This window comes from Larus michahellis, chromosome 1, assembly GCF_964199755.1.
Source record: "Larus michahellis chromosome 1, bLarMic1.1, whole genome shotgun sequence".
Classification (NCBI taxonomy): Eukaryota; Metazoa; Chordata; class Aves; order Charadriiformes; family Laridae; genus Larus; species Larus michahellis.
In genome coordinates this window covers 137,089,356-137,108,936 of record NC_133896.1, presented here as the reverse complement: position 1 = coordinate 137,108,936, position 19,581 = coordinate 137,089,356, and the positions used below count along the sequence as shown (strand labels likewise).

General features: G+C 40.7%; 2 protein-coding genes across 8 annotated transcripts in view; both read right to left on the bottom strand.

Moving 5' to 3' along the window:
• Nucleotides 1-6,453, bottom strand: part of SH3KBP1 (SH3 domain containing kinase binding protein 1) — a 232,978-nt gene extending 226,525 nt beyond the window's left edge. For 2 of the 4 annotated variants that reach the window (XM_074605339.1, XM_074605346.1), the window contains exon 1: nucleotides 5,724-6,453. In XM_074605339.1, the coding sequence (XP_074461440.1) occupies nucleotides 5,724-5,727 (4 nt within the window). In that variant the 5' untranslated portion in view covers nucleotides 5,728-6,453. The remainder of the gene's footprint in view (nucleotides 1-5,723) is intronic. The other 2 variants (XM_074605365.1, XM_074605384.1) reach the window with 1 other exon arrangement.
• A 5,747-nt stretch (nucleotides 6,454-12,200) lies between these two features.
• BCLAF3 (BCLAF1 and THRAP3 family member 3) overlaps nucleotides 12,201-19,581 on the bottom strand; it is a 31,423-nt gene continuing 24,042 nt past the window's right edge. For 3 of the 4 annotated variants that reach the window (XM_074605306.1, XM_074605292.1, XM_074605314.1), the window contains exons 10-12: nucleotides 18,849-18,944; nucleotides 16,306-16,461; nucleotides 13,391-14,578 (exon numbers count right to left, since the gene is read on the bottom strand). In XM_074605306.1, coding sequence (XP_074461407.1) covers nucleotides 14,549-14,578; nucleotides 16,306-16,461; nucleotides 18,849-18,944 — 282 coding nt within the window. In that variant the 3' untranslated portion in view covers nucleotides 13,391-14,548. Of the gene's footprint in view, nucleotides 12,528-13,390; nucleotides 14,579-16,305; nucleotides 16,462-18,848; nucleotides 18,945-19,581 lie in introns of those variants that run through there. The other variant, XR_012589646.1, reaches the window with a different exon arrangement.

Sequence of the window (19,581 nt, the reverse complement as noted above, 5' to 3'; positions counted from 1 at the left end):
TATCAATAATAAAAAGGGGGGAAAAAGTCAACTCAATTTGCTAATACAATCCATGACTACTGAACTGCAGTATTGCATGTTCTCTCACACATAGGGACTTAAAGCTTTTATTGTGTTGCCTCTCTGTGTGAGGCAGACTGTCAGCAATTACTTTTACATTAGCTGAATTACTGAATCTTGATATTCACCTCCTCTCTTGTTCCCCTCCCCCTAATATATTCTTTCATCATTCCTTAGCGTACAGAACACAGATATGCCCCACAGCTACTTCCTGCTCTTGCATCCAGGGAAAACATCCACTCCCTGGTCCAGGATTTTTTATTCTGTGCTTTAAAAAAAAAAACAAAACAAAACACATGGATAGTAACCATACAAAATCCATCATCATTTTGATGAGCTTGCTCTATTACAGCAGTATCAGAACAAAACAACAGATACCATCTCTTTGGCTGTTTTCTCTCCTTTGATCTCATCAGGCTAACCTGCTTTCAGCACATCAGTGACCTCTAACATTTCAGACCTGAAGTTTCAGCTGCTCATTTCACATGACCAAGCTCTCCTTTTTCTCCTCCTAACACATGCGTCCCTTCGCCTTCAAGTGGGAAAGGAGTCAACACATTATCTACAAGGTCGATGCTGATCTGCTGTATGAATTCTGATACACTGCTGGTAGAATGATTACCAGCAGTATTCTCAGAACAAAAAACTCTCTAACATCCAGTGAATAGCAATTACAGAAGAAGCAATCTGAATAACATTACAGATAAATTGTATATATTGCATTAGTAGCAGTTTAAACAGAAATATGTATGCGCTCAGCATTAATATCAAAATAACACTGCTTCCTAATAAAGTGTTTTAATTACTACATATACTTCCTTAAACCCAAGCAGAAAAAAATACCTTTTCTAGAAGCTCTACCATAATTTTCTACATATGAATCTTTGATTAGCACAAAAAGGAGCAAGAACTCTGCTGTTTTAAGAAACCATCTATTTTAAGTATTTTCTTCTTTATCACACTTTCTGATCTAAAAGCAACGGTTAATATAAAAAGCCAAATATAATGGAGACACTGAGAAGAGCTGCTTGAAAGGGGCAAGCAGAAGAGACACCAACATACAAAAAAGACTGCACAATCAGAAAATTTTTACATGATCTTTTGTATATACACAAATATTTATATATTTTACATTTCTTGACTTCAGACCCCTATCTTGATCCATTTAGAAGGCAGATCTGACAACTTTTTATGACAGAAACATCATTATCTCTTGATTTCTAGGAAAAAGAGCTTTGTGCCTGCTATTTTTGTATGAAATTTTATATAGGTTACTGAAAATATTTTATCACAGTTTATGAAAACTCCACCTGAATTCAGACCATGAAGACATTCACAGGCTGTATAAATATTGTCACCAAACAACTGGAAATCTGATCCTGAACAGCTCCAAAGCAACTGCCTTGTTGAGAGAAACAAACCTACCAATGACAACAAAAGAATTAACGTGAGTAACACCCCATATAAGGAGGAGAATAAAGACTTTTTACAGGTTGGGGAGGATTTTACACAACATTTCCTATATAAAGACACTTTACAGGTCCTTAAAACCTTATTTAAAAAAAAAATCAGTGGAAAAAATCATGCTAATCATCTTTCTTGTGATTTTTCCTTATTCAGCTGAAACCGTTCAACTGTTTTCAAGTATGACAAGAATGACACATGCTATTCCCATTTAAAAAGGTCTCACAGCTATTTTGCTGAAAGGCTCCAAAAACTACACCATTTTGGAGAGAGAACTTAAAATTTGTCAGAGTAGTCAAGAACCGCAAGCACACGTACACCACCTTTCGTGTGTGATTTATACAACTTCTGCTAAGCTCAGGCCTCAACACTGCTTTCTTTTACATAGGAGTGTAGAGTTGTTAAGAGTTTACCAGCGAAACTCCCCAAGCCTCCCGTTGCAGTGACCACTCTCCAAGTCACACCACAAGTTTTGATGCAAGTGCAGGTCTCGCTTGCTGGAGGTCAGTGTGGCCCCACAGGCAGGAAACGTGCTGAGTGCTCCCTCTGTTGATGCTTCGATAAGAGAGAGGAAGAAAGAGGAAGTGGCATGTCTGAAACGCGTAAAGAGAAGCAGAGAGGGTAAAAAAGATATAAAGGTAGGGGTTTACAAGGGAAGCGGGGCAGAAGTTGAGGACAGGGGATAGAGGAGAATTTGTAAAGGGAAAAAGAGAGAATTAAAGAAAGGGGAAAAACAGGAAAAGGGGTTGCAACTGGTACAGAACAATCAGACTCTCACGTAGATTCAATTTTTTTGATTATGTATTACTTCTTGGTGTAACATTCCTTTGGTGTGTACAAACTAGCTGTGGTATTTCACAGCAAAGCATCTTTCTCAACCACTAATGTAAAACCATGCAGACAACTATTGTCTGCCAGCATTAGTAATCTGACTGGTTCAAAGGGCACAAGACTTGTTTCTGGATCCAAACTCTTAACTATGGCAACAGCAGAGATGATCAATGTGATTTCACATAAACAAAACCAATGTAGCCTCTCTTCCCCTTTCCCAACAGAAAAGCTTTAACAATACCTTGAAAAATATTAAAATGAAAAAATACTGATCGTGAAGGCTTCAACTGCTTAGCTTCATAGCAGCATTATTATATAGGACCCACACCTCATTTAATGGACTAAACTATCTGCACTCCGAAGAGGAGCAAAGACTACATAGCAGAAAAAAAGGATCTTCCTTCACCTACTGCAGAAGTTGGAAGGTCTGTCTTGACTGACAGAAGGAGCTGCACAACATCAGTTGTTTGTGATGATGGCTGTTAAACACTGCTCTCTAGAATTAGACTTGTACTCTGGCAAAGACCATTTTTTTCTTCAAGTAGCTACCATACCTTCTTCTTACTTCATTTTCTGGACCTCCAACTTCAGGAGGACAGTCTGATGTGTGGGCGTGCAAAGCTCTTGCAAATGAGACTGAGGAGTTGTCTAGCCATATGCAATTCTAAGTAGTCTTAAAACAAACAAACAAACAAACACACACACACATACACAAAAGCAACAACAAAGAAACAACACCCCTACACGCACGCAAGTCACCACAAAACACCACCTCTTCATTTCTCAGACATCTAGTGATGGGGGACCAAGCTTGTTCCACTGTATTCACAACTACCTTTAAGGTCTTTGCCTTAACCCCCTTTCATGTTTAGAGGACTAACACCATTATTTCACTCAGCTCTCCTGACAAGTTCACTCCAAGTGTAAATTAATTCATTTTAGTGTACTCTACCTACAAGGTCACAGAAGATTGCATAAAACATCAATAAAGCTGTATTGTTTATCAGGTTTGGGGTACATGCTGTAAAAAAGCTTGGTGTCATACACTAAACTTTAATATAGACATATGTGTAACATACACATATATGTGCACAGGGTTGGACTAATAACAACATGCAGTGCCATATAGAAAATATAAGTAGTTAAAATGGAAGACATACAAGTAATTTAAAAATGAAACATTAGGAATCTTCACAGTGTAGTACGCATAAAGAATTAACCTATTCTTTTCCGCATCTAAAATATCTTTCAAAAATGCTAACAATGTTAAAAATGTTTTTAATAAAACTCTGTTTCCATTTGATATCTCCTAGCGAGATTTTGTTTTCATACTACTCATATCTTTACTTCCTTGCACAATTTTTCTATTTGTTTTTAAACTCCAAGAATCACTTACCATTTAAAGATATGAACAACAATGAAACCACATCTACCTTCCCTCCACTCCCGTTTTGCAAAGAAAAGTCTGACTGAATCACAGTGATTTGGGAAAGTCATTATCCAAATGAGTTCTAAAGAAGCCAGATGTGTAGGATCATGGCCAGCCCAGGGGAGGGAAAGTAGGTAAAAGGAAAAAAGATGGCTTTCACTGCTAAGCTACAGTATTCAAAAACCTTTTTAGAGCTCTATCAATGCAAGTTACTTCACTGGTCCTTTACTGCTTTCCTTAATCTTTTCTATTGTGAAGCTAAAAAAAGGCTAATATTTGTACTACAGATAAAGCAAAAATCAGAGAAGTCTTATTGTATCGCAATACAAAGTTAATAAGAAGTAAGTGTGCCGAGAGAGGATAAGAAAACTAAAATAATATTAAAAAAAAAATTATTTCCAGTGCCATGCCCTACTGAAGACTGATTTTGCTCCATTCAGCAGTTACAAACCCTATATCTCATTACAACACTATGTTTAAAGTCTTATCTATTGCTACAGAAGACAGAAGTTGAGAACTTGTGCTAGCTAGCAGGCAAACCAACCCTAACAGAGTCTTCCACAATGCACCAGATTAAATGTGGCGGTCTGGGATGCTGGCCTACTGTCAGCAGCATCAGAATTCACCAAGATCAATACAGCTGAATGAGGTGCACAGAGGTGAGCACATTTCAGCCTGAACTGGAGGACTAACTGAAAGTCAATAGCGAAAAGCTAGTGTTTAATCTTGTAACATACAGGTACAGCATCTGTGCATCACTCTGATAGTATCCCGTAAACTAATCTCTCAAAGAACAAAGGGAAGATTTTTTTTCCTACTCTATTCCCAACGTCGCCGTATTACAACAGGTAAAATTGTGTAAAATGTCTGCCCGCGTAATGCATTATATTCAGTCGTTTTAGTGATGCTGCTCTCAGGTTCCCCCAGAGTCCAACAGCATTTTCGCTACCGTGAGCAAAGCGGGCAGCTGGGGGCCTGAGGGGATGTAAACCCCGGTATTCTGCAGCACCCTTCGCCGGTCGGTGGGTACACCCAGGGCTGCCTACCAACAGCAGGCGGTTTCTTTTGTTCCCTCCAATCCGTCATTTTCCGCCGGGCACCGTGCTGGGCAGAGCGACCCGCTGGCCAGCGCCGCTCCAGCGACGCCCCGGGGCGCAGCCACCCCGCGCCTGGCACCGCCGCTGCCGCCTCGCCCCGCATAATGGGACAATTCATCGCCCCCCATCCTCCCGCTGCCCACGCCTCCCTCGCCGCACAGGTAACGGGCGATGCCCACCCCGGGGCCGGGCAAGCAGGCGCAGCCTCTTGCCGAAGTCCGCGGGAGCCACCTCACGGGCAGCGGCTGCCGAGCACAACCGCCCCCCCACCCCACCCCGCGCAACGCTTACAACGACCCCCGCGCAACGGCTTCAACGGCCGCCCCCTTGCGGCGGGGCGGGGCGTCCCCGCAGGCCGCCCCGCGCCCCCCCCTCCGACCTTCGGCCGAAGGAACGCAACCTGCGCGCCCGGGGCGGAGGTGTACCGTCCCCCCACACCTCCGCCCGGACCAGCGCCACCGCACCCCAGACTGCCCGGGGATGGCTGTGCCCGGCGCGGGGAGGCGGCGAGGCCGGCTAGCCGGTGCACGGGAGGGCTTGTGACCCTGTCAGTCCCGCTGGGGATCGCCCACCGCGGAAGCCCACAGGGGCGTCCGACCCTCGCCCCGCCGCCGCAAACCCCGACCTCTCCGCCTGTCACATGAAAACAATTATTGACTCGGCCGGGGGAGGGGAGGAGAAGTTAAAAGCTGTAAGGCGGAGGAGCGGAGGTTGGGGAGGGAGCCGGCCGCCCCTGGCCCTCCCTTCGCGGCGGCAGACACCCCACCCGCCGGGCGGGAGCCTCGGCCGTTCCCTCGCTAGCCCCCGGCACCGCCAACTCGGAGCCGGCGGCTTGAACTCACCCATTTATGTTGAGCTGGGCTTTGCCTGGCGGCGGAAACAGGCTGAAAGTTTGAGGCGGCTGGCCACGGCAGAGGGGGCGAGAGACAGCCCGAGCCGCCGCCACGGGAAGGAGAAGAGGCTGCTGACAGAGCCGCTCCCTCCTCCGGCGGCCGCCGCTCTCAGCACCCGCTGCAGCCGGGCTGCATTCCGCGTCCTGCTGGCAGCACCTCGCCTTCCCTCAGCATATGTAGTCGTATGTATTTAAAAAAATAAAATAAAAAAAAAAACAAACAAAAAACCAAGAAGAAATCAGGCGAGAGAAGGGGCTCAAGCCTTCAGCCCCTACCAGCCACCTGGGTCTCCGCTGCCGCCGGGCAGAGCAGCCTTGGAGAAAGCGCAGGGCCGAGTCCGAGCGTCCGGAGGCGCGCCTGCTGCCGAGCCGCGGAGGGCGGGCGTCTTCCCCCTCCGTCGGCCGGTCGGGGCGAGGGTGCGGGGAGCAGCTGAGTCTCCCCCTCGGCGGGCGACTGCTGCTGCTGCTGCCGGGGCGAGCGGCGCGGCGCGGCTCGGCGCTGCGGGAAGTGTCGCGAGACTGCGCCAGAGCCGCTGCGCCGCCTCGGGCCGCCGGGAGCGGCGGCGGCGGGGGAAGGAGGGCGGGGAGGAAGGAAGGGGAGCGGAGCGGCGGGTCCCCTACGGGGTTAGGGTCGGAGGAGAAAGGGTGCCGCAGCGCCCCGGGCCCGCCTCGCCCGGCCTGGGGCGGAGAGGGTGGGTGGCTCCTTCCCTCTCAGGCCAGGAAGCGTCAGCCGGGCACGGGAGGGGCAGCGGGAGGGGAAGGGTCTCGCCTTATTTCGGTGCTGGGCGAGTAGGGAGGGCACGTCACGCCCCGGGCACCGTCTGTGGGAGCGGGCGGCCGCTCCCCGCGGCGGGACAGGCGCGCACCTCGTATTCCCGCCAGCCACCTTCTCCGTCCTCGCGCGGCCCCGGCTGCAGTCCTGCCCCCGGGGCTCTGCCTTCGGAGAGACGGGGAAAGGCAGCGGCAGCTCCGCGGGTGCCCTTCGTCTCGCCCCGGCCCTAGCCGTGAGGGAAGAGGGGGGGCCGGGGGGCAGCCCGGGCCGCACCGGCGGGAGCCGCCACGCTGCCCCCCCAAGCCTTTACGGGGAAGGAAGGAAAGGTAAAAAGACAAAAAGAGCAGATGAAGGGTGGCTTCTTTGGTGATGGTGTTTCGGGAAAAAAAAAGAGCAGAGTCGCACATGGGCAGCTGATTGTTCTTCTCAGGTAGTGCAGGAAGATGTGAAATGCATGCTACAATAAAACTGAGCAAAAAGGAGAGCAGTTCACACAGATGAGTAATATTTCTGGATAGAAAGGCACCTACTGAGGCCTTCTTCACAGGCAACTCTTCACACAGGTAAAGACCATTGGAAAAAGCTACATTAGTAGTCAAGGGGCAAGTACTTCTCGCCCTGCTTCCACCCAAATACAACAGAGCTTATTTTGAAAAAAGGGTTTTTTTGAGGCATCTGGCTTCTTGGCTATGAAGATCTGTATTTTTGAAACTGTGACAGGGGTAAGCTGTCAGAGAAAGTTACAGGAGTTTAACCAATGAGAGGCTTAAGTATTTAGACAGCTATGAAACCTTGCTTTTAAATTATTCACATGCTACAGCAGCAATGGAACATTAAGACTAGTGCAGTTTGTCTTTTCATTCTAATCTTCTGCAAAAAAATTAGTTATTGTAATAAACCAAAACCTTCACAGACATAATACTAATTTTTCAAAAAAGTTCTTAAGCATAATTAAAAAAGGAAATTAAGTTCAACTATGAAAAGGAATGCAATGGCACTACTAAGCTGGATGTAGGTGCAGACAGCCTCCAGTTCAGTGTTTCACTGAAAGGTTCAAAGACTTGAACCATCTCAGTATTGTTTTCAGGAACACTGGGACAATAAGTCACAAACAACTGATGGACTTTCCACGACTGGAGGCAGAGGAGAAAACCAGAAAAAACACATTTTATCTTCATACATACGCAGAGCATCTTTTAGCCAGTCACAAGCTACCAGAAAGCCAACATTCAGTCATTCATAAACACCTTAAAACAATACTGGTTTCTGTTATCAACAATTCTTCATTGCATAAGGGTATTTGACCTCTATTACCCAAAAAATCTACAGGATTAATTCTGGCAAATTACCAGAATGAGAAGTAGCAGCTTTTACTTGAACATTATGATAAACTATCTGAAACTGTCAAGTCACTCAGAACAAAATTATATCAAATTAAGTAGAATTGATGCAACCACATTCGAGAAGAAGGAAGATATTTCTGTTGTTAGCATAGTAATTTCATACGAAATTTGGCTTTTCAGTGCTCTGTGTCGTTCAAGGTGTAGAAAATGGTATAACCAAATAATTTAGCTTGGTACATACCAATAGCACTGTAAAAGTGGTAAGGAGTAACACAAAGTAGTCATGTCACAATGTCAGTGTTACGATGCATAGGAGAAAGCCAATTTGATGGCGCTCTCAAACAGAGTCACAATTTCAACTATCACTAAAATGTAATATATGGGAAATTCTTGGCTTTCCTAAGTAAAGCAGTAACACAGTACATCAGGTTGTTCTTTCCAGAAATTGGAAGAGACTCATTGTAACTCTGTCGTAGTACCTCCAAGACTTAGCTTCCCATTGTTCCTAAGCGAATTTCTATAGGTCTGACCTTGTGTTCCTTTACAGCCTACCTCAATATGGGCATTCCTCATTTGGGGCTTCAGAGTAAACATTGCAATGTATGTGGATTAATCGGATATCTTACTTTTGTGGGGAAAAAAGCTGAATGAATACACATAATAATGGCATTTAGAAAAGCAGCTTGTTGTTACCCATTAAGGAACCGCTTAGAGAAGCCAAAGACATGTTTTTAAAGTGATATTGATGAAAGTTAGCAACTTTTATCTAAACTGACATGCACTTCAGAACATGATCAGCCACATGCACTTCTGAAGACCACAGTCTAATAGTTGGGAAGCATTATTATTACTACATCCCCCCAGGTATTATTTAAACATTTTTCCTGAGCGGAAAACAAGTGACACCACCTCTCTCCTGTAGCTACTTTACATCACAGTAGACTTACCACACATCAAGAAGTTTTGCTTTCCTATCCAGTTCTAGGATAACCAGCAGATCAGAATAGGAAAATTATTTTTAAAAATCCCAAATTACTTACATGCAGTGAAGATCAAGAGATCTGGATTATGGCAGATTTAAGTCAATAATGGGGAAAGTTAACTTTTCTCCTTTAATTAAACACTGCAAGCGTATTCTTCCAGCTTCACCTCATTCTCACTCCACTCTGTTAGAGGATCTTAATATTAAACTGACGTGGTTATTCTCACCTCACACTGATGATACTGTATTAAGGGAATTCTTAAAAATGCACACTATTTTACTGAATGTAAGTTTTGGTAAAGTTAGCCAAGCAAATGTGCGTCTTCCCCCATGCTGCCCCTTTATGGAGCAAAAAAATCAGAGATGCTAAGGATTTCGAATGCCATGGAGGAGACAGACATACCTGCTTTTCAGGGGAGATTCACATTTTATGTCTTCAGAAAGGTAGCTTCTTTTAGGCAAGAAAAGTGTGCCTAGAATGTGGATCAATACTTTGATCTCAAAAAGATGCAATAAATGAAGTTATAGAAGCAAGTGTTACATTAAAAAGTTTCAGAGGCTACACAGATCAAGTAAAATATTCTGAAAATGACACCAAATATTAATAACAACTGAATCAAATCACTGAATTATTTATAAGTAAAAATTTTGTTAAAACATTTATTGTCTGTAGAAACAGAATTTACATTGATTTTATATAAACTATGTTAAACATACATATAAACATACCTACATCTTAATATATACTTATGAATGAGGCTTTTAGATATGGGATAACGTTGTCAAAAGCACCATTGTGGACTCCAAAGACTACAGACTTAAAATGCGTTTGCACTTAACTCCATCTTCAGTAGTTTAAAAATGTCATTTCTTATCCACACTTAGAAATAACTACATTAAAGGTTTCTAATACTGTGTTTGCATGTGTACATAAATGTGCACATACATACATTAGATGGTCCTTGTGAAACTACAGTATAAATAAGGTCAACATTAATATATTCCTTAGAAGTGGACATTAGTCCACATCCTCATTCAACTGGGGGGGGGGGAAAAATCCTGCTATTCTTAAAACAAAACAATGAGGCTTTTTTTTATTCTACGAAGAGCGTACTCAAACAACTGTTTCCACCCTGTTTCTTCCCTCAACAAATAAAGACATAAGAGAAGCCAGTCACAAAATAAAAGCCATCTACTACATTATTTACAGAAAATGAAATATTAAAAAGACAACATAAGATTTAAACTGCTTAGACAAAATCCAGAGCAATGAACAGTGAACAGAAGAAAACTGTATTAAAGTGGCAGGCAGCACAGAGCTATTAAACCACATGGCTAAATACCTACTCGAAAACCCCTCCAACAATAAAAACCATCAGGCATGGAAGGAAGGGGCAGGTGTTATGACAATAGTTTTCTCTGATCTTAACACTGAAAATTTAGGCTCACCAAGCTTGAAATAGAACACAAATGTTCATCACTGTCCTTAAGGTCTATTAAGAAGTCAAGTGTTACAAGTAGGCTTTCAAAGATCTTGAAATGGCTTTAATTTTATTTTTTTTCTCCTTTGTAAGGAGGCTGAAGAACCTCCTATCTTCAAATCCTGCAGCAGCGGAATGAAGTCTGTCAAGAGCCAGAGTTATGTGCAGAAACACCCTTTTTTTTCCCCCCCCAGATTCATTAGGACGCAAGTCTGAAGTCTTTCTTTTAGAGAGCTCTCCCGCAGAGAACTTTGTAGATGGCTGTTCAGATGGCCAAGATGTTCAGATGTTCATAAAGGCAAGAGGCATGTTTCTACACAGCGTGGGAAGAGATCCCTTCAGAAAGCAAGGAAGTTAAAGATCTCCCTCAATATACATGTCTTCTAAGGCAAATTCTGAGAAATCAAGTCTTTCTTCGCTATACTCTTTAATCATCTTCTCCAAGCAACTCCCACTATCCATTTCCAAGACATGGCAGAAAATGACTTTCCAATGCATAACAAGCAAGTTGAGAAGCCTGCCTTTTGAATGCCACAAAAGTGTAATCTTGGGTTTTGTTTTGTTTTTAAAGCAACTAAGTTCATATAAAGAAAAATCAGCATTTCACCCAGAGGCCCTGGGAGAAAAGCAGCAAGTAAACCCTTATCACAACTGGTGATCAGCTGAATTTACTCCTGTCCTCTGCTATCAGTTACCTGAGTTGAGAGTTATGTCCAGGTCTTAAGACCATCTAAATCCATCAGGTAAGGTGATTTTAAACATGTAAGTAATTACTGGAGTTAAGGCAGGCTTGTAGAAGCCCTGCAATATGTTGCTTCTTACTAGCCCCAGAATTTTGTTCACCTTGTGAACTCAAGTTCAAGAACAAAGTTTAAAATGAGGATTCTAACCAATCTTTGTAGAGATTAAATGGATCAGCAAGATAAACGCTAACATCACAACAACTTAATATTTCAGACACTTATAAGGAAGACTCTAGTAATATTAAACCCATTGCATTTTGAATAGCAATTAAAAATACATTTCACATGTGGACAATTGAGAATTATGACATGAGCATTTAACAGTCATTTCAAGTCAACTGAAAGAAAGGCAATTCACATTTATATTTTCAAAGTATAAAACAGAAAGCTAGAAAGCTCTTAGACAATCACATTTTCAACTTGCCCTTCCAATGCAAACGCAGTGACAGACTTTAATACAAGAGACACTGTTTTGTTTCTGAGGCTTACACGCGTATTTAAAGTTAAGTGGTTATTTTAACAACTGTTATGAGTCCATACTCCCAGTAGAAATAACGCAATAACCAGGATATTACTTAAGTCTTTGTACAGGTGTTTTCTACAATGCAGTCACAATACAGAAAGGCACCAAGTTATTCAAGTAAATTGACCTTTCTTCTACTTAACACTTTTACTTGTGCCTTCACAACCCAATCAGTAACTTCAATACATTGTTCTCAACCAAACATTATATTCCAGTACAACAGAACTTTTCTGTGCTAGAAGAATAAACAAACTGATTTGTGTATGAGTATATAGACACAAGTCTCTATAATTCACAAAGATAAATGTACATAGCAACGTCTCACACCAGGTAACACCAGAGAGTAGATGCCTCTAGCACCTAAGCCGGTCACAGAATTAAATTTCTGTATGAATTTTATAAGATATAGGAAGTTTTATCATGACAGAATCCTAAATTAGTGAGGTTATCAGTAAAGAATATGATTTAAGAAAATGGTATCACCTTAAATAAAAGCTAAAGCAACAACTACATTTCATCATGACACTCATCTTGAGCCCAAGGGTGGGCAAGGGGGGAAAAAATATATCATAGCCAGTAAACATGTCAAAAAAACCCTGTTTGTAATATGTTGCTCACAGTTGTAGAAATAAAAAACAAAGCTAAACTGTTAAAGTACAAATTAGAGATACCTAGTCATGCACAGGTAAAATAAGAAAGCACAAAACCAGAGGAACCAGTCACACTTTCAAACCCGGTAAAGCAGCATTAATTGACTGAAGTCTGACTACTTCAGCATTACTTCCAAACAGTGTTAGCAAGACTGCCATGTCAGAAGTTTCTTCATGTATCCACTTTTCCCATTTGCTCAACAAGTTCTCTTCAGGCTTTAATAAGAACACTGCCGGAAGCTCACAGAAACAGCAGTATCCTGTTGAATAAGACAATACAGCTTCAGTAGTTTGTCCTATGTCATATATGGTTTCACTTCTTACGTGTTTTACAGCGCTTTAGCACATTCAGGAGCAGTGCGAATAGCTCCTTGGCTTGAGGATAAACCTGCCCTCATCTGCAGGGGTACCTGCAACACTTGCCTGCCAGCAGGCTGCTCAACTGCAGCTACTCCACATTTGCTTTGGGTTGACTCACTTAACCTGCTGTTTCAGTTCCTTATTTTCATCTCCCCGTAAATCTACACAGGATGATTTTGCCAGATTCATCACTGACAGCATAAGTAAATAAATATTTTCTTACACGCAGAAAGATGCCTGCCTCTATTTGACCAGGGCATTTCTTTCCTTTAGCTTGCCATTTTTTGTATGCATGTCAAAGTTACTGAAAAACTAGTTGAATCTTGGGTTTTAGAAACAAACCATCTGGTGTCATTGTTGAATGACCATAACATCAATGAATGTGGCACACTTCCTGCCTCCTTATTCCCTGTGAACACTAAGCAGTGCACTCCATGAACTGAAGATTTTAAGTAACGCTATTCTAGCTGTTCTGAGCCATACCTACACTTTAAAGTAGTCTCTCTACTGAAGGCATTGTCAAAAAAACATTACAAAAAAGCATGCATAAATCACATCCTGACTTTCCACTCAAAAAAACAGATTTCCTTTTCTCTGAACATATCTCTACCCAGTATTAGAATTCTGATGTACTTATCCACAATAGAGACTAGCCTGCATTCTGTATGGCTAACGCTGTCTTGGAAATGATGGAAACGCATTAGCCTGCATATACTGTGGATATGGTGAACAACTTTTTTCTTAAATAAGAACATCTCTGAAGACTATTTGCTATGCATCTTTAATTTACTGGCAATAAAAAGTCCGAACAAATCTGTAATACATACACACAACCCTATGATATATTAAGGCAAAGGCTATAAACAGGAAATAAACACAATATTGTTTATAGCTGCTTATAAAACATATCTGAGTTTTGCACACAGCACAACAATATTGCAGTACAGTAAACTTCAGAGAATTACTGGGATTTTGAACAAAATTACAAGCTATCTGCATTAAAGCAGTGTCAATTATGAACAGCTTTGTTAGAAGATGTGCTTATAAAAACTTACGTTTTTTGTTTTTCTTGTAATTAAATACTTCAGGCCCCAATTTCAGAATCCAGGAAATCACCAAGTCATTTATGACGAAAAAGATTAGAGAACATGTGGCTTGGTCAAGAATGTCATACACCAAAATATAATGAGATAGAATAATTTTGAATACGGACCAACTAATCCTCTAACAAACCCAAGCATGCTTTCAGTGCAGTTTTAAGCTACTGCTACGGAACATTACATACCTGCCTGTTACCATTCATTTTAATCAAATACTGAAAAGTTGTCCCAACATTCTAGCAATTTACAAATGTATATACACATCAGAAACCCCAAGTATATTATTCAACTAAAATAAAGTAATACAAATAACTGTTTTACGGAAATGACTGAACAGAGGTGTAAAATCTATTGCACAACCTAAAAGGTCATTACTTGGAAAATCCTGAGCTAATGTGCTATTACCAAACAATTCAGGCACTTTTTTTTTTTTTCCTTTTTTTATTACATAAGCAATAAACTTCCAACATATAAACCTCTGGGTATAACAACTCAAATTCCATCTGTAACATCATGCTTAAGGAAAAAGTATTCAATAAATAAGACTCCCTTCAATGACTTCTTTACTTGAGACTGGTACGTAAAAGGAACTAAAGGTAATACTACAATGTTTCAGTTGAATACTGTACTTTAAAAGCAATTATTAAAACCGTAAAAAAGTTCTGCAGCATTCCCCTACTGAAAAATAAAGTTATTTTTGATCAAGAAAGTTACAGGGTTAGTTCCTTTATCCTATTTTAAGTCTTGACAAAGTTGTCAAAAAATTAACAGATGCTCCCTTTGCTGTGTTATCTGTTTCAACTTCAGGATCACAGCTCAGTTCAGGTTTCTGTTGCAATATTTAAATTTCCCTACAGAGAGAAAAAAAAATTGTTACCATCAAGTTGCAACAGTAGAAAAAAGCCTCCCAAACTTCATAAGCACTGTATTATTATAATACAAGATTCTTTCAATTATGGATTGAAACAGCACAACTGTACAGGTGATATCTTAAAGGATGTACATGCATAATTATTTCATCAAAAGGACGAAATAAAGATGTTCAGATAGTTTAACAAATCTTAAGGACAAATTTAATCATTACAATAGGCAAAATATGGGAAATACTAGAATCTGAGGAACAATTTTGGTTTTTAAGAATTAGCCAACCAGCAACCAGTATGCCGTTCAGAAAATGGCCGTCATACTCATTGTTCAGGATTTATTTTACTTTAACTCAGAGGATACTTAAGTCCTTCACTGAGCCTAAAAAATCAATATTCAGATCTTATTATGCTTCTCTAATTCAAATCATGATCTCCAGCACCCAAATTGTGTTCAGCATGCTTTATGGGTTCCAGACAAGAACCTTAATACGCAATTATAGAAAAGCATGGGAAATTATTAGGGAAGAGCTCACTACAACAAAATTATGGCACTTCTATGCCCATTTTACAAGGTCATAATTTTTGAAAAAAATCCTTCTCCATCTACTTTCCACTAATACCAATTCAATTTAGCCTTCTGAGATCATACTTCTCACAGACCATACAAATGTAAAAGGCATTCACCAGTATACTTCAGCAACAAGTGACCCGTTTACTGAAGTGTTTGGTTTTCTTTCTTGTTTTTTTCATTTGAGGTTTTTGGTGAGGTTTTGTGTTTTACTTCCACCCCCACCCCCCCGCCTCCCGGCTGTAAACTTGAGGTTTTTTTGAAAACAGCTCTAAGAACCTATGCTTCTGTGCCCTAAGAACTGAACTCTAATCCAACTACAAATGGTTATGCAAGTGTATTAACTTGTAGCTAGGTGGACACAGAATTACAAAACAAACAAGAATTCGCGTAGGAACAGAACTGCAAGGGGCTGTGTAGGTCATCTAATCCAATTCTCTGATGTCACGAATAACCTCATACTGCTTTGATCATACTTGATCAATTCGAAGAAAGGATTGAAAAAGTTTTAACTACTGATCCTCACAAAAGCTGTAACATTTTATATGGTTCAAAAGTTCTTCTGCAGTTCAAGATTACTGTTGTCCCTTACACACTGTAAGTCAAAAAGGTATCATAAAACAGAGGTGCCTAATTATTCCAGCTTGAGCTTATGAAGCCATTTTACACAGTCAATATACAGTACAGGATGCTTTATTCAGAACAGCACTCCAGCGTTTACTTTAAAGCACACGATTAATTTAAGGTAACATAAACAAAGAGGAGAAACGCAGATATAATGAAAAAAAAATTAATACCCTTCATATTGGTTTAAAACTATAGGCTAAGAGGACATAATATTTTTTTTAGAGGGCCACCTTCTCTTCCTATCAATAGGAAGAGAGATCAACTGAGCTCAAGGAGCGAATACTGAAACAGGCCACCTCTGATTTGCAATTACCCAAAGCAAGTTTCAGCAAGTTTCCACGGAATAAACATGGGGGAACTAGGAGTGCAGAATCAAGTTTGCCTCTAAAGTACAAAGAGACAATATTCCAGAAAATCCCATCCAAGTTATTCCATGGGGATTTAAAAATTGGAATGGATCATATGAATATTCATATTTTATAAATGGCTTAGTGAAAAATAAATTAAGCCAACTTACCTTTTCTTTCCTCAAAAATCCATCTCTGAATTTATTAGTGGTAAATCCCCTTACACCAACAGAACGTAACCGCTGGTACTTAGCCTGAATATATAAACCCTTCTGCACTAAGCCCGATTTATAATGGGATTGCAAACGGCCATCCACAAAGTTGCTCTGTAAGGGTGGAGGGAGGAGAAAAAAATTTGCAAAATGACAGCACTAAAAGTCAATAGTTTATATTTAATTATACACATGTAAAACTTACAGCACCGAACAACAGAAGCGTGCATTTGCAAATGCAAAGCCTCTTCCTTTATTTCCCATTTAATATTCCTCAGACCACTAGCTACCATGTGGCTAAAGGAACTGCTGTATTGTACTTACTGTTTAAAACGTCTGAAATTATCTTCCTCAGAGAAAAAAGTAAATTGTATTGTACAACATTTTAACATTTTTTTTTCAAACTTTAACGAAAGGAAAACAGCATCAACAAAAAAGTTTAAGAGAACACCTCACTATTGCTAACAAATTCAGTGATGTCAGGCCTGCAGTGGGCACACATGGTGAGTCTAAAAAAGTCATCTAAACAGAAATCAGTATATATTTTTTTCCTATAGTTTTAAGATCTTATGGTCTGGACATACATTCATTGCTCTATGTCTTCGTCACCTCCAGACTGGAATACTGTAAGCTAACCTAGTGTGGGACCAGGAGTGGAGGCCACAGAGATAACAAAAGCCTTACAGGTGAATGGCATTATAAACATACATAAAGAATATAGCAAGATCAACACTGACCACAGCAGTTAAAGTTACAAACAGGTTTTCATTCCTAAGCACTTGGACCTTCAACAAAATAGGCAGTAAAAATCTTTAGAGTATGAAAAACCCTATTTATCATAATTTCCTTAGTTCTCCAGTACTGCTGTTTTAAGTTTTCCAACACTGTCCCAGTGGAAAGCATTCCTATATATATATATTCATCCTTTAAATTTAAAGGTTTCCCCTCCCCCAAATTTAAACACAAAATGTCTTTCCAGCTAAAAAAGAAGAAACATCCTGACCATATAAAATTCTTGTTATCTTTTACAAACACCTTTAAAGGATAGAACAAAATATATGACAGAAATAGATCTTCTTGAGCATGACCCAAGTACTTTGGTGAAATCAGTCTCCTTTTTGACAGAGTAAGGACCACTTCAAGAAAAATCACATGCTCTGAGGTTGCAATAAGTTTGGTACCAGTTTTTCCACTGTGTTTTCCACTGCATGGCTGGTGAACAGCTAAGAAAGGACTGTACAGAACAGAGGTTCCTTTATGCAAATGCAGAGGTTTTTGTTATTTCCCAAATCATTTCACCCACTTGCTACGTAGGAGATAACTGAGAAGCCGGACCCATCAGTCCCCCAGGGTTACTCTTACAGTGCTTGTAGGGAGAGGACACTTGCAGAAGGCTATTAAATGCTAACCCCTCTCCTGAAAAGTATCAGGGTCCAGGCACAATACAACTGGGTGCAAGTAAATTCTCTAAGTAGGTATATGCCTACCATAGAGAAAACTGAAGGGCATTTTTTAATGGTGGATAAAGCCCCTGAACACAGTTAAATGTTGCTATTTCCACCACAGCTGCTGTGGTTCTGGTTCTCTGCTTTGACATAGGTGGCTAGAAAGGATGAGACCTTAGTGGTCTGCCACTTGCATTTGCATGACAACAAGCAAAGGAGCAGACCAAATAGAGAGGGGAAAAAGGTATAAGATATTGAAAGTGAGATTACACACAGCTTAAAACTGTGAAGTATCTACATGTTCCATAAGTAAGTAGGGAGGGGAACAGTGATATTATTATTATTGTAGAACAGAATCAGCTGCAGACAAAGTAAACAGATTATATACACACTTGGTATGTAGGCACTGCAGTCACCCATAGCTTAGAGCAAAACAAGGTAATCTAATCTAAGGTGTGCGGAAAACATCACTAACTTGTAGCCTAAAGTAAGAAAAAAAAAAAATCTGCCCTTTACCATCTTGAGGCCCTGAAAATAAAGCTTCACAAATTTTAATTGTTTATTTTTTTTAAATGCATAGATAGCAGTATGCAGAGTACACACAAGAGATTAGTTCCCCGGAAATCCCTATATGAAACGGCTAATAAAATAACAGGAATACAATTTTGAAAGCAACACAATTCATTTCTCCCAGTCTTGGGAAATACTTCAGGCTTCCGCACACATTGAGTGAAGGAAAGCACGCTGACAGCTTTCTTTTGTTTTGATAGATGAGTTTTCATTGTTCAATTTCTGCAATTCTCATTCTCAACTTTGCAGTTAACTTATTGCAACTGCATGGATACAATACTGTACAACCCTACTCAATCCACTGCCAGCCCTCTTATCTACTAAAAGCTAAGCCTCCCATTATTTCAATGGAAACAGTTAGGCTATGATGACACCATTTTTCATGGCATTTCGTACCTCAAAAAAAAATGTGTCTCCCATTACTGAACTCAACAAGATTGAATCACCATTTTATGTAAGATACATGTGATAAAAGCTGATCTGTACCTTAAAGTGTCTTCTGATGGGTCCTGGATTTTCAAGGTGTCTTCTAATGCGCCTGTGAGGGTAAGTATCACTTGGTTTTGAAGAATAGTAAGAATTCTAATAGGAAAAGAGAGTTATTAACGTAATGTTACTAAATTACTCAAGAAAACATAAAAAGTTTCCAGTTTATACTAACAAATATTGCAACTCTTTCAATCTTGTAGCGTTTGACACAAGGACGCTGTTTGAAGGAACGAGAGTAACAGGAACATAGGGAGTTCAGGCTGTCTGAAGGGATGGCAGAGCCCGTAGAAGCAGAAGATGATACAGACCATCCTACTGGAATATCATCTTCTTGGAGAGATTTAAGCAGGTAACAACCCAATTAAGGTTCTCCACCCCTGCCCCCCCAGAACAGATGCCTCAATTTGCACACAGCAAGTGTAGCAGACAGGCTGCTAGAGCAGTCATCCCTTGAGTTAGGAATAAGGACAACAAGATTAGTACTCTGGACATCCCTGGTTAGCATATGGTCATCATAGATTAGCATATTTTAGAGAAGACACACATACTGTTACTATACATACCACCACAGTAACCAGACAACAAACGTGTAGCATGTTACATTGATCCTTAAAGGATTCTAGTTTTAACTCTGTATTACAGGAGAGCATTTTTAAGATTACTTGCCTGCCACAAACACACATGATTTCACAACCAAGTGGCAAAGACAGGTGGTACTGAAATTGTTGCG